At 41.0% G+C, this 20106-nt stretch overlaps 1 protein-coding gene across 16 annotated transcripts in view; it reads right to left on the bottom strand.

Annotated features, from left to right (window-relative positions):
- The window catches only part of FAT3 (FAT atypical cadherin 3), a 762831-nt gene that overhangs the window by 600821 nt on the left and 141904 nt on the right, over nucleotides 1–20106 (bottom strand). For 15 of the 16 annotated variants that reach the window (XM_043876646.1, XM_043876691.1, XM_043876701.1 and 12 more), the window contains one exon: nucleotides 9544–12849. In XM_043876646.1, the coding sequence (XP_043732581.1) occupies nucleotides 9544–12832 (3289 nt within the window). In that variant the 5' untranslated portion in view covers nucleotides 12833–12849. Of the gene's footprint in view, nucleotides 1–9543; nucleotides 12850–15013; nucleotides 15038–20106 lie in introns of those variants that run through there. The other variant, XM_043876681.1, reaches the window with a different exon arrangement.

Raw genomic sequence — 20106 nt, 5'->3', positions numbered from 1 at the left:
AAAGAGCTGGAAACGACTGAAGCAACTTTGCACACACGTAGGCACACTAGGGATCTAAGTGAGAATGAGTTGAAGATACATTAGGCTTGGATTTAATGGCTCACCATCAGTGCCAGGTATAGGCAAATTGTTACCAGCTGCCCAGTGTAGGAACGGCTCACCAAAAGCCTTCTACTACCCATTCCACTGAAACACCCAGCACTGTAGCATGAAAGCGAAGGGACAGAGCTTGCATCACCACATGACCATAACCTGGGGTGGCCAGTACTAGAATTACGGCCACTGGAGAAGAGAAACTAGGGACCAGATGTACAGAGCTGTGAGCTAGCCTGTGGAAAACTCCCCAATCATTAGGCATGTGGGCTTGCAATTGGAAGATTTGGTTCTCAAAGTTTTCTCCTGAAAAGAAGCATACAAATTTTAAGGGCACCATAAGTTATTTCTTTTGGTTGATTAGATTCTCAGAAATTGAACTTACTAGAATTCTTTGTTGTTGTTTACAGAGCACAGACCTACAGCAGTCAGTTATTATTAACAGCAAGTAGATCTGTAACAGCTCATATGAGAAATAAACTTGACAGAGATTTTTTTCACCTTTGACAGCAATGGAGAAAATACATATAGCACTATCAATAACAAGTGTGTCTCTAGAAAAACATTTCTAAACTCTGAATAAAAAAAAATTTCAATCAACCACACTGGGGGAAAAATAATGTTTCTGAACTTTTTATAGAAACAATTAAAAGATTATTATCTTATAAGAGGCAATCAAAGAAAAAATGCAACCAAAAAGTATACAGGAAAAAATGTATTCAAAATGTGTGTCAGACACTTTATAAAATACAAACAAAATATTATATAAGATAATTATAAATCATATTTATGTTTAAAATAAATATAAAAATATAAACAAAATATTTTTTTTCTGAGATTTGTGATACATGTGTTTGTTGACTTTCAAACTCATGAATTACTGTCATTTCTTTCCTCATTCTAAGCAAATATAAAAGTTTTGTAGTCATACTGTTTATACTTTTTTCTCAAAGAAGCCACCCAAATTGTATGAGTTTCAAGCCTCATAAAATCTGGATCCATTTCTGGGGTTATGCATTCCTTGACAATTAAGCCTTGCTGATATATCATCATCAACTGACTTTAATGCTCTGGTTATCTCTCAGACTGTCCTGTCTCCAATTGGGATTTGTAAAAATCATTGTATAATGCCAAAGGGTGATGCCAAGGCCACAATGAACATGATAAATGGCTAGCACAAGGCTCTCACTTATGTTATGTCACCTATGTACCCCACAGTTTGCAATTACATGCTTCTCTGTCTCTACTACTCATCCTTGACTTAAACACCTATGCATCTTCTTCAGCCCAAAAACATGCAGGGAACCCATGTGCTATATAAATGCGGCAACGAGAGAAGAGGTGGAAAATGAAAAAAAAGGGAGCAGAGAAGCTGCAAGAGTGAAGAGGTAGACTTTTAAGGAAGAAGTGTAGAAAAAGACTGAAATGGTTTAATCTGTTTGATAGATCATGCAGCTAAATCAAAAGCCTTTATGTTTTTACCATAACATCCATGTGTGTGTATATGTATGTGTATGTATGTGTGTGCTGACCTGTATGCACCACAAATTTTTATCTTAATTCCTTCATTTTTATTCAAACTTATTCAAACTTTTAGACTCGAAATATTTCTTATTCAATATATTATTTTACTTGGCATTATTCTCACCAGCATACTGCTTTTTAAAAGCAACTCAGACGTTACCTATATTATGCAAATGAAAATCGGTGAATTTAATCATGCAGAGTTGTCCTAGAGGAGCCACTAAATCATCAAACATCCAATGGAAAAATTTGGAGAGTCCTAGTATATTCAATAATTCACGTATCAGTGCCCAGAATTTAATATAAACTGAATTGAATCCTACACACAACTCTTTGTAGATTCTGTCTGTCGATAAGACAAGCTTTTATAAAAACTGGCAAGCTAAAACTACAGACTGCAGCCCATTTTCACTTTCATTTCATTTTCTTTTCAATGAAACACTGTGAATATAGAGGCATCACATAAATATTTATCAAACTCTATAATTCTTCCAAATGTAATGATAAATGAAAGTATCCTCCAACATGCATATAAAACACCTGCAAAAAAAATTTTTTAGAAGACTGAAATGAGATACAAGCTACCCAAAGTCACAAACAATAAATTTATCCGAATACCTCTTCCAGAAAGCCAGTAATACATGAAGCAATCACATGATCGCTTTTGTAACCTCTGCTTACTAGGCCTCTGAAATTTCATTCTTTGCTAATTGAAGAAGTAAATATCATTCAGCATCACCTAGCACTGGGGAAATCATGATGCTGCTGACAGGAAGGGCCAGGTAAACCATGGGAAACCTCTATTATTAAAACATAAAAAGAAGAATGGGTTCAGAGAAAAGACCACACAAGCGTCCAGATTGTTGGCTTGCCCCCCAGTGTGGATTTCCTCTTTATGCTGGTCATTATATTTATCATTTACTAGTTACATGAGGACAATGGCAGCACAGAGTTGATACACAAGGCAGAAATAATTACAGATTTGAACCAAGGGTCCTCTATTAAAGCCTGAATTGCCTTCAGCCCACTGCTAAGAAAAGGTCAAGAAGAAGGCACCTGCTGAAAAGAGTAATAAAAACATGCTGCTCATTATTTTCCAGAAGCTTCTAATCCTCTCTCCTGCCTGATTTACATGACAACTACTACATTCATCTGAATGTTGTGGAGTGTTCAGAGCTCCTCCGGGAACATTATATTTCTCTCAGATAATTATGATCAAAAAGTCTAGAGCTAAGGTTAAAAATCCACAGCCAAGAAAAGTTTCTGCTATCACTTAATCCTAACTTCATTCCTCTCCTTAACTTGCTCTGGTCCCAGAGGCAAATTTTGAGCCAAATTCAATGAATGTCTTTCGACCTAGATGGGTGGGGATACAAATATTACCTGGAAAAAAGAATGAGGATGGGGAACACCATTTAGTCTGGAATTGTCTTGAACTACACCAAAGTTGCCGAGTAATATCTGTCTTACTCCTCAAATTGTCAAAAAGGAGTTGAAAGGGCAAGTTTTTGGAAAAGAAGCTGGAACGGTTAGCAGCGGTCTATAAGAAACAATATGATCTCCAATGCCTCTGAGTATCAGAAAAGGGAAGCTTATATTTTATGACATTATGCAAAAAACATGATCCTATGGAAATTACCCAGCTCTTTCAATATCTGATTTCTGCAATGATAAAACACTCCTCAAATTTCTAACAATACAAATGTTTCTCTTCCTTGTTTTGATTCACCCACTCTTGACACTTGATTAGAGTCTGCAGATAAAGAGTATTAGATTCAGCACTGGCAGCTAGCAAACAATTCTTCATTTTAACTAAATAAATAAATGCTACATAGTTGTATATCTTTATTCTTTCCCAGGCCACCAGTTGAAATGAATTCTTCTCCCTATAAAAGATCGAGTATAGCATCTCAACACTGCAGAGCTAGAAAGATCCTGATCGCACTGGAGAAGGTCCAGTCTGACACCTGTGGCTCTCTGTGTCACTGGAAACTGACCCAGTACCTTCCACAAAGCTAGTGGTGTTGTCCAAACAACAATAGATTGTGAAGACAATAGTGACAACTGTCATATGCTATGTCAGGCTGTGTTATTATTCAGTAATTCCTCTTCCTCCCTTTCTCTGTAAGAGAAGTATTCCTCTCTGCCCCACATCGATATTCAACTCGATCCCAAGGTGGTCTTTGGTCAATGGAATGCAGACCAGTCTTGAGTTAAGACTTCAGAGCCACTGCAAGCTTCCATCAGCTCTGGCACTCCTGACCTGCCTTCGAGAGCACTACAGCCCAGACAGAGAGCACTCCCTCCAGCCTGGGTACTGGAGTAGGAAAGGCATGCAGAACAGATCATAACTCACACTACAGCCTGCAACAACCTCAACTATTTTGCCAGACTCAAGAGCAAGAAAAAATATATATATGCTTTTACAAGCCACTGAAATTTTGTGATTGTTTGTTACACAGCAATAATACAGAAAACCCTGACTAATACATACACTTAGCAAGGCTGTGGCGGCATGCTGGAGTAGAAAAGAGGGGCACTAACACGGGATTTGGAGTCCACTTCACTAGACTGTCCATTCCAGCTCAGACACCCCTCAAATGCTTGACCCTCACTGAACTCCAGCTTGCTGGATTAATGTGACAATTAGAAAGTACCTGCAAAGCACCCAGGGCAGTGCCTAGCACAAAACAGGTACTTGATAAATGGATCAATAATATAATTAGTAATAATGAATGGTAAAATATCTTCCAAATTACCCATGATTAATGTTCTGAACTGGAAACTGTTTATTCGGATTAAATATTTCTTTAAAGCAGCTAAATAAAACAGTGAAGTCATTGCAGCTTACAAAAGAATCTAACAGAAAATTACAGTTTAAAATGTACAATGTGCTCTATCTAAACCTTCTAAAACTTCTGAGTAGCCAAGACTATGAATTTTTATTGTGTCAAAGAATAAGAATGTGATCTTTGTGAAGGAAAAAAAAAATGATTAAATTGCATGTTCCATCTTCCAGACTGGTCACTGGTCATTTAAATTGTGATTGAATCCACTGTAGTTGAAGGCCCCTCAGCTAATCCATTTACTGTGAATGTTATTAAACATTTATTAAGTACCTATACATGGTAAAGAACTTCAAAGGTATGGTTTTGTTCACTGAGTTCCAAAATAGTTAAGAACCTAACACCGCTAAAGTATAAGTGATAGTTGCCCAGTCATGTCCAACACTTTTCAACCCTGTGGATGGTAGCCCACCAGACTCCTCTGTCCATGGAATTTTCCAGACAAGAATACTGGAGTGGGATGTCATTCTCTCTCCAGGGGATCTTCCCAACCCAGGGACTGAACCCGGGTCTCCTGGATTGTAGGCAGAGTCTTTACAATTTGAGTCACCAGGGAAGCCCCTAAAACTACTAAGTGGATCAACTAATCCCAGCATAAGCTGATTCACAAAACAGGAGCACTGCAGTTACTAAAGCATATAAACAGATTTTTGATTTATCAGGAAAGCATTCAGAAAACTATCACTACTAATGAGTAATAGAAGATATATTGGGGTTGGAAAGCTCGCTTAAAAAAGAAATTCATCCAAAATATGAGTTCAATTCCCTGTCTTTCCAAAGAAAAAGGAAAAGGAATTTATAGGAAAGAAAGAATCTGTAAACATACTCTAAGGAGCCCAGGTAAATTTAGGGGAGTGTTTCTGAACCACATGCAGGAGAACAGCTTGAAGAGCTCACATGGAGATTCTTAGGCTCCCAATCCAGAGAAACGGAATCAGAATCCTTAGGAATCAGGTCTGGGGATCTGCATTTCGAACAAACTTTCCAGCTGATTCATGTGTGTGCATAGGTCTGAGACCCATGAAACAATGCAAGCCATGACACAACCTTTAGCAGGAGTCTTCAAGGTTCTTAAAAGGCAAAAATCCAAACAAGTTTAAGCCGTTTTATGCCTGGGTGTCAAATGAAGAGCAGAGACCAGACTTCGGACCCCGGAGCAGCTGTAGGGCTAAACAGTCATTCAGTCATTCTGCCAGCGGCTCAAACCATGATTTTTAGCACTTGGAGGCAGAGCTGATGGATCATTCAATGGGAGCAAAAGCCAAACAGTACAAAGGGATGGCTTCTCTTGTTGCTCATACATTTGCCAAACTTCTCCCCAACCCTAGCATCCCCTGGCACAAGTCAAGGCAATCATTCCTCGTTAGCTTCATAGGCTGGGATGTTAAAATCTATAAGAAGTGAGATGGAAGAAAGATGGCTAAGAATATTACCATATGGGAATTCTAATCTTCATTAAAAAATTTCAACATCAAGTCCAAGCCTCTTTTCTGATAACCAGAGAAAAACATAGTTTTACTTCTTTAAACAGGGAAACCATATGAAATATAATATAGAAAAAGAGTCACTACAGTTTTAAAACTGAGTAATTCTCTAGGAAGTTAAATCAGAAACATGGGTAATGAATGCAAAGAACAGAGTACTGAGTTAAGACTGAGAGGGAATGGTTCTAGATATATCCTCAAACAGGTACGTGACTTTACATAATGCACTCAACTACTCTTTACCCCAGAGGAGTTAATGTCCTAAGAAAAGAGATTAAGTCACAAAGCAATGTCAAAATGAAAGTGACACTATTATCACTTATGGCAAAATTTATTTTATGCAATCCAGAATATAAGGGAACAAATGCGAAACAGTGAGCTGAGTTTTCAACAGAGGCAAAAGATACCAAGCTCCTGAAGTCAAAAACACTAATTCAAAAAGGCACATGCACCCCAATGCTCACTGCAGCACTGTTTAACAACAGCCAAAGCAGGGAGGCCCGCTGAACGGCCGCAGACAGGTGAGCAGGTGAGGAGGAGGCGAGATGAGTGGATAAAGAAAGGCCAGTGGAGTGCTACTCAGTCATGAAAAGCAGGAACGATGCCACCTGCAGCAACCTGGATGGACCTAGAGATCATCATACCAAGTGAACTAAGACAAAGAGATGTCAGATGATATCACTTACAAGTGGAATCTAAACAAACAATACAAATCAACCCCTGTATAAAACAGAACCAGACTCACAGACATAGCAAACAAATTTATGGTTACCAAAGGGGAAGGCGGGGAAGGGATACACTGGGAGTTTAGGGTTAACAGATGCGCGCTGCTCTACACATGCTGTGCTGAGTCACTCAGCTGCGTCTGAGTCTTCACGAGCCCACGGACTGTATACAAAACGATAAACAAGGACCTGCTGTATACACAGGGACTATACTTGATATCTTGTAATAACCTATAACGGAAAAGAATGTGGATAGGAATAGAATATGTATATGTATATGTATATACATATGTATCGGAGAAGGCAATGGCACCCCACTCCAGTACTCTTGCCTGGAAAATCCCATGGAAGGAGGAGCCTGGTGGGCTGCAGTCTGTGGGGTCACGAAGAGTCGGAGACGACGGAGCGACTTCACTTTCACTTTTCACTTTCATGCATTGGAGAAGGAAACGGCAACCCACTCCAGTGTTCTTGGCTGGAGAATCCCAGGGACGGTGGAGCCTGGTGGGCTGCCGTCTATGGGGTCACACACAGTTGGACACAACTGAAGTGACTTAGCAGCAGCAGCAGCATAAATATATATAATTGCAAATCAACTATACTTCAATAAAAATAACTTATATAAAGAATTATAAAACCAGCTATAGCATCAAATAACTATACACACATCTTCTGCATTAATACCCAAGATGAAAACAAAATAGCACAGTACAAACCGGGAAAATCTAGGCCACTCTCACCAAACTGCTCCTGCTCTTGCCTGCATCAAGCTACACCAAGGTGAAACTTCCTAACAAAACAACCCACTGTGGCTTGATGTAGCCATCTAGGCTGCAGTGGTTACTGATTCAGCCGGACACCTTACTGTCGACCTAACTACCTATATCCACCTGAGTCCCAAAGGTAAGCTTCTCACGCTGGAGAAGCACACAAACAGTGGGATTGTAAGGAAAAAGGATGGTCACTAAGGGCTGCTGCCAGCCATCTCTGAGCTCAGGACTCTAAGGATTTTGACACACATTTAACACTTTATTATCTTACAGATTTTAGACCAACACCAAATTCAAGTGTCTCTAGAAACAAGCAAGGAAGCCCGTGCTTGTCTTTAGACTGGAGATTGCAGTGTACACCACTAGGCTCCAAGTTATGTATCTTCTCTGAACGTTGGTTCATGAATTGAGTATTAAGATTAATGGGACTATTGGAAGAATTAAATAAGACTCGACTATAAAACCCTTCATACAGTGTGTTGCCCACTGCAAGTACTCAATGAAGCCATTATTGTTCATAGTAAACGAGTAGCCCAGAATAGGCACTCAGTAAAGACTGCTACTTTTCCTTTCTCATTTTGTATTTCAAAGGTAAAAATACATTCTAACTGAATGACAAGTTACATATAAAAGATAGAATATATGATTAAATCAGAACCCAGTTTTCTTGACATTTACCTTTTCCCTCTTTGTGGATATGGGATCAGTTTTACAGTTTACACTGGCCATAATCAGAAACCACGTATTAAAATTTTACAATTTAAAGTTTAAATCTGTGATGGTACAGAGAGTTTTGCTACTTCTATCCAATATTGAAACAGCTTCTCAAACTCTTTCTCTGGTATAACTACTGTAAACTAGGATCCCTAGGACAACCCCCTCCCACTACCTGTTTCCATGATCATCATCAGCATCATCACCGTTTTCCTTACTGGGAACAAACACCCTGTGAGCGCTATAGAAAATACTTTACTGGATCCAAATGTGTCCCCCAAATGCAAAGTGCCAACAGTACCATTCACACAAGAATTGAGAAGGCGTAGCCCCTGTCTTGAGATGTCAACAATCTAGAGAAGACTAGAAAAAGATACTTTGGGGACTTCCCCAGTGGTCCAGCAGCTAAGACTCCATCCTCCCAATGCTGGAGGCCCAGCTTGGTCAGGGAACTGGATCCCACATGCAGCAACTAAGTTCACATGATGCAACTAAAGATCCCACGTGCTGCAACTGAGGCTGGCGCAGCCATGTAAATAAATAAAAATAAATATTGAAAAAGAAAAAGTTACTGTGCTAATCAAGGCACGCGCACACACACACACACACACAGCCAAGCACCTGCATATTTAAAGGCAAATAATGACAATAAGAATAAAAATAAAATACATATCTGTAGGTGTGATGATGTGTAAATCAGTAGGTAGGAGACAACAAAAATACTAGGACAACCTTGTCCCACATCTTAAAATGTTTCTATAAAAGGTAAATTCTTACAGGTAAAATCTTAAAACCATTTTTTTTTAATAAAATCGACAGCATGCCTCCTCTAGTCTATCATGAAAATATTTGTAAGATGCCTCCATGTATCAATGGGGCCGATACAGTACAAACGCCTGTCAGTCAAGGGCCAGATGTGCCTATGAAACACCAGAGACCAAGCAACTAACGTCAGATTGCTTCAGCAAGCCTGTCTGTAGAGGGAAATACTGGCATATAAGATCCATTTGAAAATCCATTTCACACTTCTAATTTAAAGCCAATTCAAATGCAATTTACTTTATCAAGACCCTTAATTTAGTGAAGGTCATGAGTACACTGAACAGAGGTGAGAATTATTTATGCTTATCAAAAGATAACCAATTAACAGCATTGCTGAACAAGAAAGAAACCAGGGACTCCCACTGAAAACCATCGGCTATCACTGTATAAAGAGGCCTTCTTACAAATCAGTGCATTCTAAGGAAACGCTTTGACTTGATCACCTCTGCACCAATGCAATCTCATTTGTCATTCCGTTTGAGTTCAAGAATAGCCCTTCACTTCCCCAGTGTTGACAACTGATGAGACGTGAAACAACACTTCTGGCACAAAACATGAAACTTACCACTCTCGTCATCAATATTGAACCTTCCAAGACCACTGCCATCCCTGATGGAGTACTGGATCTCCCCATCCCTCCCCGAGTCCTCATCGTGGGCAGTCACCTGCAGCACGCTGGTTCCAATCCTTGAGTTTTCTTTTACAGAGCCAACAACAGCAAAGTCCGGGAAATAGGGAGTATGGAGGTTCTCGTTGACATCCACCACTTCCACCTCCACAAAGGACACGGATGACAGAGAGACAGGCCGCCCTTTGTCCTTGGCCCGAACTGTGAGGTTATAAAACTGCTGCTTCTCATAGTCAAGCTCCCTGCTCAGGCGGATGGCGCCACTTGCTTTATCTATTTCAAATCTTCCGTTGTAATCATTGACCAAAGAATAGCGCACTTGACCCCCCAGCCCCAGATCTGGGTCATGGGTCTCCAGCCAAGCAATGACGGTGCCAACAGGCAGGTCTTCAAGGACCTTCACACTGTAGCTACTGGGAATGAAAGCCGGGGAGCAGTCATTGACGTCATCCAAGAAAACCTTCAGGGTGACAACCGAAAAGAGCTGCTGGCCACTTTCTGCCTTGTCTCTGGCTTCTATTTTTAAAGAATAGTTCGCTTTGGATTCCCGGTCCAACTGGTCTGCTATATACACGATTCCAGTGGAGCTATTGATGGCAAATTGCTGTGTATCTGTCAAGACTGAGTAAGTCACTTCACCATTAGAACCCAAGTCTTTGTCTCTAGCTTCCACTTGAATAATCTCAGTGCCAATACTTGAACTCTCAAGAATGTTAACTGAGTAACTGTCTTGAAGAAAAACAGGGCTATTGTCATTGGCATCCTCCACATTGATGGTAAGCAACCTCCATGAGGACTTTTGTGGATTCCCTAAGTCATAGATGGTGATGTTAAGGAGATAGAGGTCTCTGTGCTCTCGATCCATGGGCATAAGGACTTGAAGTTGCCCCGTCTCCATATCAATACTAAAACAGCTATCCATATTCCCATCAGATATTGTAAATAGCACCTTCCCATTGAAGCCAGAGTCGGAATCATAGGCTTTAATCTTCAGAATATTAGCACCAACTGGCAGATTCTCCTTCACAGCCACATCAGAAGGAAATGACTTGTCAAAATGTGGTCCCTGCCGGTTAACTGAATAAAAGTCAAGAAATCCATCTTCTAGATTCAGTTTCCCATTTGCTTTGGCCTTAATGAGGAGCTTCTCTGCCAGCTTCTGAGCCACGCGAGTTTCTCGGCAACTGAAGCTCTTTGAAGACACCTTTCCATGTAAGACTGAAATGTTAACAGACATGGGGTCCGCAAGATTCTCTCCATCAGTGGCTGTAATCCTGAGAGCAAAATTTCCATTTTTAATGCCAGCATTCATCAGTGACTTTTTAAGCTGCAAAACACCAGAGTCTGGGTTTAAATAAAAGAAACCAAGTTCGTTTCCAGAGATGATTTTGTATTTTACAAGCTCCAGCTCGTCAATATCGATCGCTGAGACAGCTGTGATATGACCCCCAACTGGAAAGTCATAGGAGATCACTCCCTGGCAAGCCACTTTTTCAAAGAGGGGGCTGTTGTCGTTGACGTTTCCAACTCGAATAGTCACATTGACCTCGCTCTCGTGGCGGTATGGCGAGCCCCAGTCAGAGGCTCTGACGACGAACCTGTACGTTTCTGGAGAGGATTCAAAGTCCAGCTCCTCCGTGGTGCTGATGACGCCTGTAAACTGGTTAATGGCAAACGGCAACACATTCAAGCTGGCAATACTGTAGGTGATGTACCCGTTTTCTCCTTTATCCTTATCAGACGCTGAAACTGTCAGAACGCTTGTTCCCACGGGAACACTCTCATTTACAAACGCCTCATACAGCGGCTGCTGAAATTCTGGGGTGTGGTCATTGGCGTCTTCTATGCTGATGGTGACTTGTGTTTTTAAATCTCCTTCTTTATTTGTCACCCCCAGTTTATAAACCTCCTTCTTAATGGTATTCAGTGGCTGTGCGGTGACGATCAGACCTGACTGGGGATTGATTTTGAAGTACTGAGCATCCTCGCCAGGGGATAATCTGTACTCCACATCTAGTGGTTCGGGACTTAATTTTACTATAGCAACCACGACACCAGGAGGGGAAAATTCACTAATGCTCACTTCGTATGCTTCTTTCTCAAATCTAACTGGGACAGTGTCTCTTTTAGGGTTGGCGATGTGGACTATCTTGACTGCTGAAAACTTCTGAGGAGACCCTTTGTCTTTGGCTTGAAGAGTGAGGTTGTAGCCATAGGGAAAGCTCTCCCAGTCAACCGGCTTCTTCTCCTTAATCCTGTACTCATTCACCCACTTTCCTTCCTTGGCCAGGAAGAACTGGTCTAAAGGGTCCCCAGCCACGATGGAAACAGACTCAATCTCTCCATTGGCCCCTTCATCGAGGTCATCGGCCGTCACCACCGCGTATACAGGTTCTGTGTCCAACGAGAAAGGAACGTGAGCGACCACGTGGAGAGCAGGGGCATGCTCATTTACGCGTTCAACGTGAACATAAAGCTTGGCAGTGCTGCTCACTCCATTATTCCCATACAGCTTCATCCCCCGGTCCACGGCCAAGATCTCCAGATCGTATCTGCTCTTTTCATCATAATTTAATCGTCCGCTTAAGGAGATGACCCCGCTCGTGGGGTGGACTGAAAAGAGCTCAACTTTGTTCTTGAAGTAGTAGTAGAATTCGCCATTGGAACCGATGTCCGCATCTGTTGCCGTCACCTGGGCGACGCTAGTCCTTAGTGGTGTGTTTTCTGCGATTGTAACTGAGTAGGTTGTGGGTGAAAATAAGGGTCTCAGGTCATTCATATCTAAAACCTGTATGCTCACTTTGGTCCATGCTTCCAAATCCTCACCTCGGACAGAGCCTTTGACTATCAATAAATAATTGTCCTGAATTTCCCTGTTCAATATGGCGGAATTGCCACCTTTAGTTCTTATTCTGAGAAAACAGAAATCTGCAATGATGACTTCCTCGGCTTTGAAAAAGCCTTCCTCGTCTCCAGACACTATTCTGTATTTGATGTCCCAGGACAGATCAATCAAGGTGATGCCCATACGACTCTGGCTGTTGACATAAGTCCTTGCTGCCGAGTTCTCGTACACGGTAGCATTATAAATGGAATGTGTGAAGTGGAAACCCAGGGGTCCGGTCCCAGGCAGCCCCTGAGAGAGTGTAGCGAAAAGCTTGAGAAGCAGGAGGATGAGGCAAGAAGGAGGCCGTGTGCCCACACAGTATCCCATAATTATATCCATCACATCATACTTCCATCCTGGAAGGGAAAAACAGAGAGAGAGAAGAGATAAATTAACCTAGAGGTACATGAGAGAAGGAATAGAAGTGACTATTATGAAACAGTGCATTTTGAAAACTTTATTATAAAATCTTTTTCCTAAAACATCAACACAAGAAAAACAAAGTAGAACTACTAGTAGTAGATCCCCACTACTAGATGACAAGGAATTCCAAATCACTAGGATTTAAACTTATCATGCCCGACTTCTTTGAGTGACACTTTCACAGTGCTGATAGGACTGACTGCTCACTGGTGTAAACTTTCTTGTATTCTGAAGGTCAGTTTAGAAATACATACTTCAAGGCTTAAGAAGTTCATTTACCTCTGACATGATATTAAATTCTAGGCAATTATCCTAGGGAAATAATTAGACAAGTGTACATTTACAGGACAGTTTAAAATACAAAAATTGAAAAGATATTAATTGCTTATCAACTGAGAAGCAAATACTTTGTGGCACATTTTAGAAAACACAATACTATGCAGCCATTAAAAATAATGACTAAAAAGGTGTGTATTTTCAGATGCAATAAGAATATAATACTACATGGAAAAAAGAGCATAAAACAGTATATTTGATGTGATTCTATTATGACTTAAACATTTATATATAAACTGCATTTTTACCTTTAAAATGAATTAACTATGTTGTGAGTTTGGGGAGAACCTAGCATCTTCTAATATTTCTTCAATCAACATTGATGAACACTACGTTCATCAATGATTGTGTAATTGCTTTTTATAATTAGGATCTTTAAAGAAATGTTTTCCAAGTATTACCATCTTCTGTTGTGTTGAGTTTTAAACTGATCAAGAGTTAGGCATAATCCAATACGATGAAGATAAACAAAATATCATGTAACAAACCAAGCAGGGAGGACCATCGCTAAGGAGTTACCTGATCTAAGCGATATTTATCAGTGGACTGTGCCTCTCAGAACAAGAGAGGTAAGGGAGATTTTGTGAAAGGAAAATTTAAAGAATGACAAGAGATTTATCTTCTTACAAGTAACTGAAGGAATTACTTCCAATTATTTTTATCAGCTACTATTAAATTTCCACAGTCACCACAGCTCTATGACTGTGTAAAAGAAAAGATTAAAAACATTTTCCTATTTTAACTGTAAAATCTGTCAAGTGCTTTAAAAACAGAGAAGGGGAATGCTATTTAACAGGATAGAACTGTCTATTTATATTCTTTGGCTCAGATTTTTAGAACAACCAAATGTATGAGTTCTTCCACCAAGACATACTCACCAGACCCTCACATTTCCTTTCTCTGTCTCTTCTATGGGAAACAGAATGGAAGAGAAGAGGAGAAAGGAAATGAACCCTTCTGCAGGCATTCTGTGACTTAGCTGCTTTGTTACATTTAATCCTCGAAACAACCTAAGGCTCCAAACTACATGTTAGAAAACTGAAAGCTAGAAGACTGTTAACCCATCTGGCTGGAACACTGGCCCATCCAGTTTCTCCCAGCAGCAGAGCAGCATCTCAAACCCTGGTGTTTCCTGCCCCAAAATCCATGCTTTTTCCCATCACACCATCATTCTTCCTAAATTCTCTATCAACATAAGCAAAAATGAAATTATTAAGGCTTCCCAGAAGCACATATGACTTTAATTCTACAGAACTAGTCAGTATTTATCACTGATGGAAAAACGTAAAACCCACCCACCTTCCCTATTTGGTTACCTCCATTCTGGTTTTAAACTAGTTACAGTCACTGGTTGTAAACTGAAAAATCCCCTGGGGAAGTTTAGCATCTTCAAATATTACCAAGTATTTCTGTAGCTTATAAAAACATCTATGGTTGGCAAGGCACATATTATTAGACTTTTTTGTAGATAAGAACATCAAACCTCACTTTCCTAATAGCAGAGTCTGAATTAGAACTCAGACTCTCTCCACCCTCCACAATGCTTTCTCATTTCTTCCCCAATTCTGCCTTCCAGGAAACTCTCTAAGTGAAATTCTGGGCCTGCATTTGTTCTACCTGAGAAGGAAATTCACCTTGCTGCTTTCATCAGATGCAGCACCTAGGAGATGCTGAGTATGTGAGCAAAAAGAGTACAGTTTAATATAGGAATTTCATAAGCAAAATAAAGACTAAAAATAAAACACAGAAAGATGTAATGACCTTTTATATAAGAAGTTAATTTCACAGTCAGTTCCTCTGGCTGTCTGTCCTTGGGAAACGCTCCATGTGCCAAGTTATGTGCGAAGCAGCAGCTTGGAGGCAGAAAGTTCAATATCCCTCCCAGGAGAGTGAACCCCAGGGGACCAGTGCATCTGGGGGTACCTCTCTGTTGAGCATGCTCAGCTGAAAGATGGGATCCTTAGGGATTACAGATAGAAACCAGGAGAAGCTTTAATAAGAACCTACATGACTTAAGAGACTCTTTCAGTTCACCATCTGAGAATGCTCCAAAATGGAAGAGGCATTTTTCCGTTCACCATGAACACAGTGGAAGGAGACAGGCATTTATAAGAGAATAATCGAAGGCATGCACGCTCTCTTAAGGTAGAAAAGAGGTTATTCCCAGCATCTCCAAGGAAATGCAAATTCTGTTTCTGCCTCATTACCTACTCACCAGTCTTCCCCGGTGGCTCAGACAGTAAAGAATCAGCCTACACTGCAAGAGACCCGACTTCGATCCCTGATCGGGAAGATCCCCTGAGACAGGAATGGCAACCCACTCCAGTATTCTTGCCTGGAGAATTCCATGGACAGAGGAGCCTGGTGTGCTATAGTCCATGGTGTCTCCAAGAGTGAGACATGACTGAGCGATTAACACTTTCATTTTTTTCAACAGAGTCTATGTCCAGAGCACTTCCTGTGGTTTTACCAATGCATCACGCAAGGAATCTGGACTCTTCGGTCACCAGAAAAGAAAACCACTCCAATGGTGAATTCAGTTCAACTAAAGTTTTCTTAGTCTGTCCCCGAATTTCCACCCTAAGCCCAGCCTGAAGGAAACCTGTCAGGATGAGCCAAAACTGGACACCATCCTATTCCCAGCATCGATACCAGCATGTTCCAAGAACCACACACCACGAAGAAGGTGTACAATACTGGTATACTGAACACAATGCTTTTCGAAATATACTCTTTCTAACGTTTTTATCAAATTTGTTACAATGTTGCTTTTGGTTTATGTTCTGGTTTTTTGGCTGTGAGGCATATAGGATCTTACTCTCCAACCAGGGATCAAACCACACCTCATGCATTGCAAGGCAAAGTCCTAACAACTGGATGGCCAGGGAAGTCCCCGCTAAACACAATATTAAGGGAGGCAAGTAAACAGAGGCCCAGAGGCCTGTAGTATGCTCAGCTCCCAAATCCTCCAAATAAGCACATCTTACTTGAGGAAGGAGAATCAAGGAATTATACAAATTCAAAGGAGGCTGAAGGGCTTCCTAGGTGGCGTTAGTGGTAAAGAACCAGCCTGCCAATGCAGGAGACACAAGAGATGCGGGTTCGATCCCTGGGTCAGGAAGAATCCCTGGAGAAGGCAATGGCACCCCATTCCAGTATTCTTGCCTGGATAATCCCATGGACAGAGGATCCTGGTGGGCTCCAGTCCCTGGGGTTGCAGAGAGTGGGACATCACTGAGGGACTGAGCACACACACATACAAAGGGGGCTTAAAGATGATCTGTCTCACTCTCTCGAGTTTACAAGTGAGGAAACTGCTGCCCCAAATAGGATGAGATCCCCTAATATGAGGTCTCAGATCTCCCAGGTTCTAGACAATACCAAATGGAAACGTTTGCCAACTGAATTATTTTCCTTTGAGTTATATTACAATTTTCACTCTGTGGTTTATCATCATTTTGCAGTTATCTTTGTTTTCTAACATCTCATTACTCCCCCTGGAGTTACTCCCTCCTCTAAGTAGTTAACTGTTTATAAATAAACATTTAAGTGCCCTGGGGGAGAGTTACTTTTACAAAACCTTCTGGTGAATCCGTCAAAACAAAAAATGTTGTCATAACATAATATGAAAAAAACATCATTCATTTTAACTATTTGAAAATGATATTTTTGCATACTGAGTTTATTTTCTTTTTAGCAAGAAACACTGCTGGAATATTTTTCTTATAAAGCAGAATTAATGATCTTAAATGCAAATGAAAAGACTTTCAAACCACACTGAAATCGAATTGTATTCTTGTGTTCTAAAATCTGGATTTAAGTTCAAAACCCTGAGCAGGACTGAGTTGTCAACTTCAGTTGTTAAAATGAGAATATCTCATGAGGTTTTAGTATTTTTACTTTTGTAAAAAAAAAAAAAGCCCAATATGGCAGAAATTAATTCAAAACCTTGCAGTTTTCTCCATCAATTTAGAAAATAAAGGAGTGTCAGAAGCGAGAAATTCTTTAAAAGTCTGTAAAGTAAGTATTAAAATAAGACTTTGGCTTCCTTTTTTTAGTATGCAAAGATGGCTGTTAAGATGTTTTCTTAAAAAAAAAAAAAAAAAAGAGTCCTGCTCTTCCACATTGGAGATAAGCTATTTGTGAAACCCGAGTATGACAGCAATGGCGTCTGAGAAGCTCTGGACATTGATTTATTTTATTGCTTCTAGATTATTTTAAAGAAAGCACTTAGTTCCCAACCTCGGAGCCTATTTTCTATGACTTAGTAACATAATCAATAACTTTTGATATAATCTCTGAAGAGATCATCGAGTCATCAATCTTGGAGACACTTCCTTTCCAGAGGCAGCGCGGCGTGCCTCACCGCCCGGCCCTGTCCGCTCGGATGGAGGTTCTCAGGCTGGGCTGCAGAAGGGCAGGGGCTTTCCTGTCCAGGGATGAAAAAATATCACAGATCCCAGGGGAGAGAACAGCTCTGACAAAAGCCACCTCTCTGTGAGCCTTGGCTTGGAGAAAGGCTCAGCTTGCCTGGGGAGCCTGGGCAAGGTCCGTGTTGCCACCATTAAACCAGCCTCCTGAAACAGCTGGGATTTGGGAAGAGTAGAACAGCGCCTTAGAAAAGCATTCTGTTTCTACTCCATCTCTTCCCATCTTACAGATTTCTGAAAGGGGCTTATAAGCCAGACAGAGATGGTGTTTGGGGAATGAGCTCTGAGAGCCTCCGAGACAAAGTCAGTATCCGAAGGGCTTCCCCTTCACAGGCACACTTGACCAAGACGCCTCACGGGAGGCGTGCAAACAAAGCTCAGGTGAGGCCTGTGACTGAGTCCGAAGCCTATGCCAACGCCGTTGTGCACTGCGGTCCGGAACACACGCCCTGGTGCCTGGCCGCCCGGGTCTGAATCCCAGCACTGCTCCTGAGTAGCTGTGTGACCTCGGACGAGTTACTTAACCTGGCAGTGCCTCATTGTCCTCAACTATACAGTGAGAACGACAGTGCCTACTAAATCGGATTTGCATTAACAAATATAAAGCACTTAAAACAGTGGCACATGGTAAGGTACAACTGCCATCCATTAATTTCATTAGCTAAGGCAGTTTTTAGAGAGGACACAAATCTGTGAGTCACAAATGCAGGATAAGGGAGGAAATTCACAACCTACGCTGACATTTCCTTTTTCAACAAGAGAATCCACATCAAAGGTAAAGGAAAGGATGACTCTTTTACTAACAGCAAAGGGCCACTCCATGAGACCCAAAGGTGGCTTTGCCACTTACTGGCTGGGTGACTTTGGGGTAACACTTAAAGCTTTTCAAATAGGGCTTATCTTTAAAATAGGGCTTATACCAGTGCCCTCTCTCATGAAACAGGCTTACAACTGTGTTGGGCACACAGTAAATGTTCCACAAATATGAACTGGCATTACAGTGAGTCCCCTACACATGAACGAGTTCCATTCTGAAGCACCTTCGTAAGTCCAATTTGTTCATTAGTCCAAGTTAGCTTAGCTACCCAAGTGACACAATCAGCTATACAGTACTGTAATAGAATAGGTTTATTAATACTTTTCACACAAATAATGCACACATAAAAAACAAATGCAAAAAAAAATGCAAAAAATAAAGACAACATATTTCATATCCTAATATAGTACCTTGAAAAGTACAGTAGTATAGTACAACAGCTTGTATACAGGGGCTGGCACACAGGTTCACATCTTTGAAAATTTGTAACTCAAAGGTTTGTATGTAGGGAACCACTGCATAATTATTAAAGTGTTCATAAGAAGGAATACGAAGCAGAAAGTAACTGAAAATTGGGATAAGAATAAAGGGTCAAGAAGAAGACCACCCATGGAGTATGTGCATGCTGAGTCACTTCAGTCATGTCTGACTCTTTGTGACCCTGTGGACTGTAGCCCACCAGGTTCCTCTGTCCATAGGATTCTCCAGGCAAGAACATTGGAGTGGGTTGCCATGCCGTCCTCCAGGGAATCTTCCCACCAACCCAGGGATCAAACCCGCGTCTCCTTTGGCTCCTGCATTGCAGGCGGGGAGCAGTCCATCCTTAATAGGAAAGCCACTCTTCCACAGACCCAGGCCCCTGCCATGGGTGGGGGTCAGAGCCAGGGAGAGGTCCCATGCATGGTAACGGGCTAAGGACTCTTGACGCAGTTCTCTAACTTATTCCCAACTCCTGAGTGTATATTTTCAAACTTAGGAAACCAGAGCTGCATTAGGGAGCTACTCCTTAGACTTGGCATTTAAGTCCTGGGGAGTTCTAGCAGGATTTCTTCTTACAACGATGAGCCCCAGCACAGTCAGATACTGCTAAACCCTATCTTCAAGAGCAACTTCTTCCAATATGGCTTAAATTATCATCCTCATGACACTACTTGATGTTCTGGGTCCCTGCTCCTGAAATCAGTTTCAGACTATCTGTACAACACACTTGGGAATAAAGTTTTACTCTCTGGCTGATGCTAATGGCTGCCTGCAAAGTAGAAAAAATGTTTATTGTGTAGTTTTTCTTAATACAAATCATTGTAGCTAGAGAGTCTACAGGATAATATACTAGGTGTTTGGGTCACAAATAATCCATGTCATGCCATTACTCAGAAGATATTATGATATAGTAAACCAGAGGCATGTAAACCCACTGAGGATCATAAAATTGTCTCATGAAACACCCCAGCTTTAGAGTTGAGGAAACACACCAAGAAAGGTTAGGTAATTTGGACAAGGTCACACAGATTGCCAGTTAAAAAAAAAAGCTAAAAACCAGGCTTCCGATTTCTAATGTGAATTTGTCTCATTGCTATTGTTTCCTTTATAATATAGGCCTCCACTGG

Source organism: Cervus elaphus, chromosome 2, assembly GCF_910594005.1.
Source record: "Cervus elaphus chromosome 2, mCerEla1.1, whole genome shotgun sequence".
NCBI classification, from domain to species: Eukaryota; Metazoa; Chordata; class Mammalia; order Artiodactyla; family Cervidae; genus Cervus; species Cervus elaphus.
This window is presented reverse-complemented; position numbering and strand designations above follow the sequence as displayed.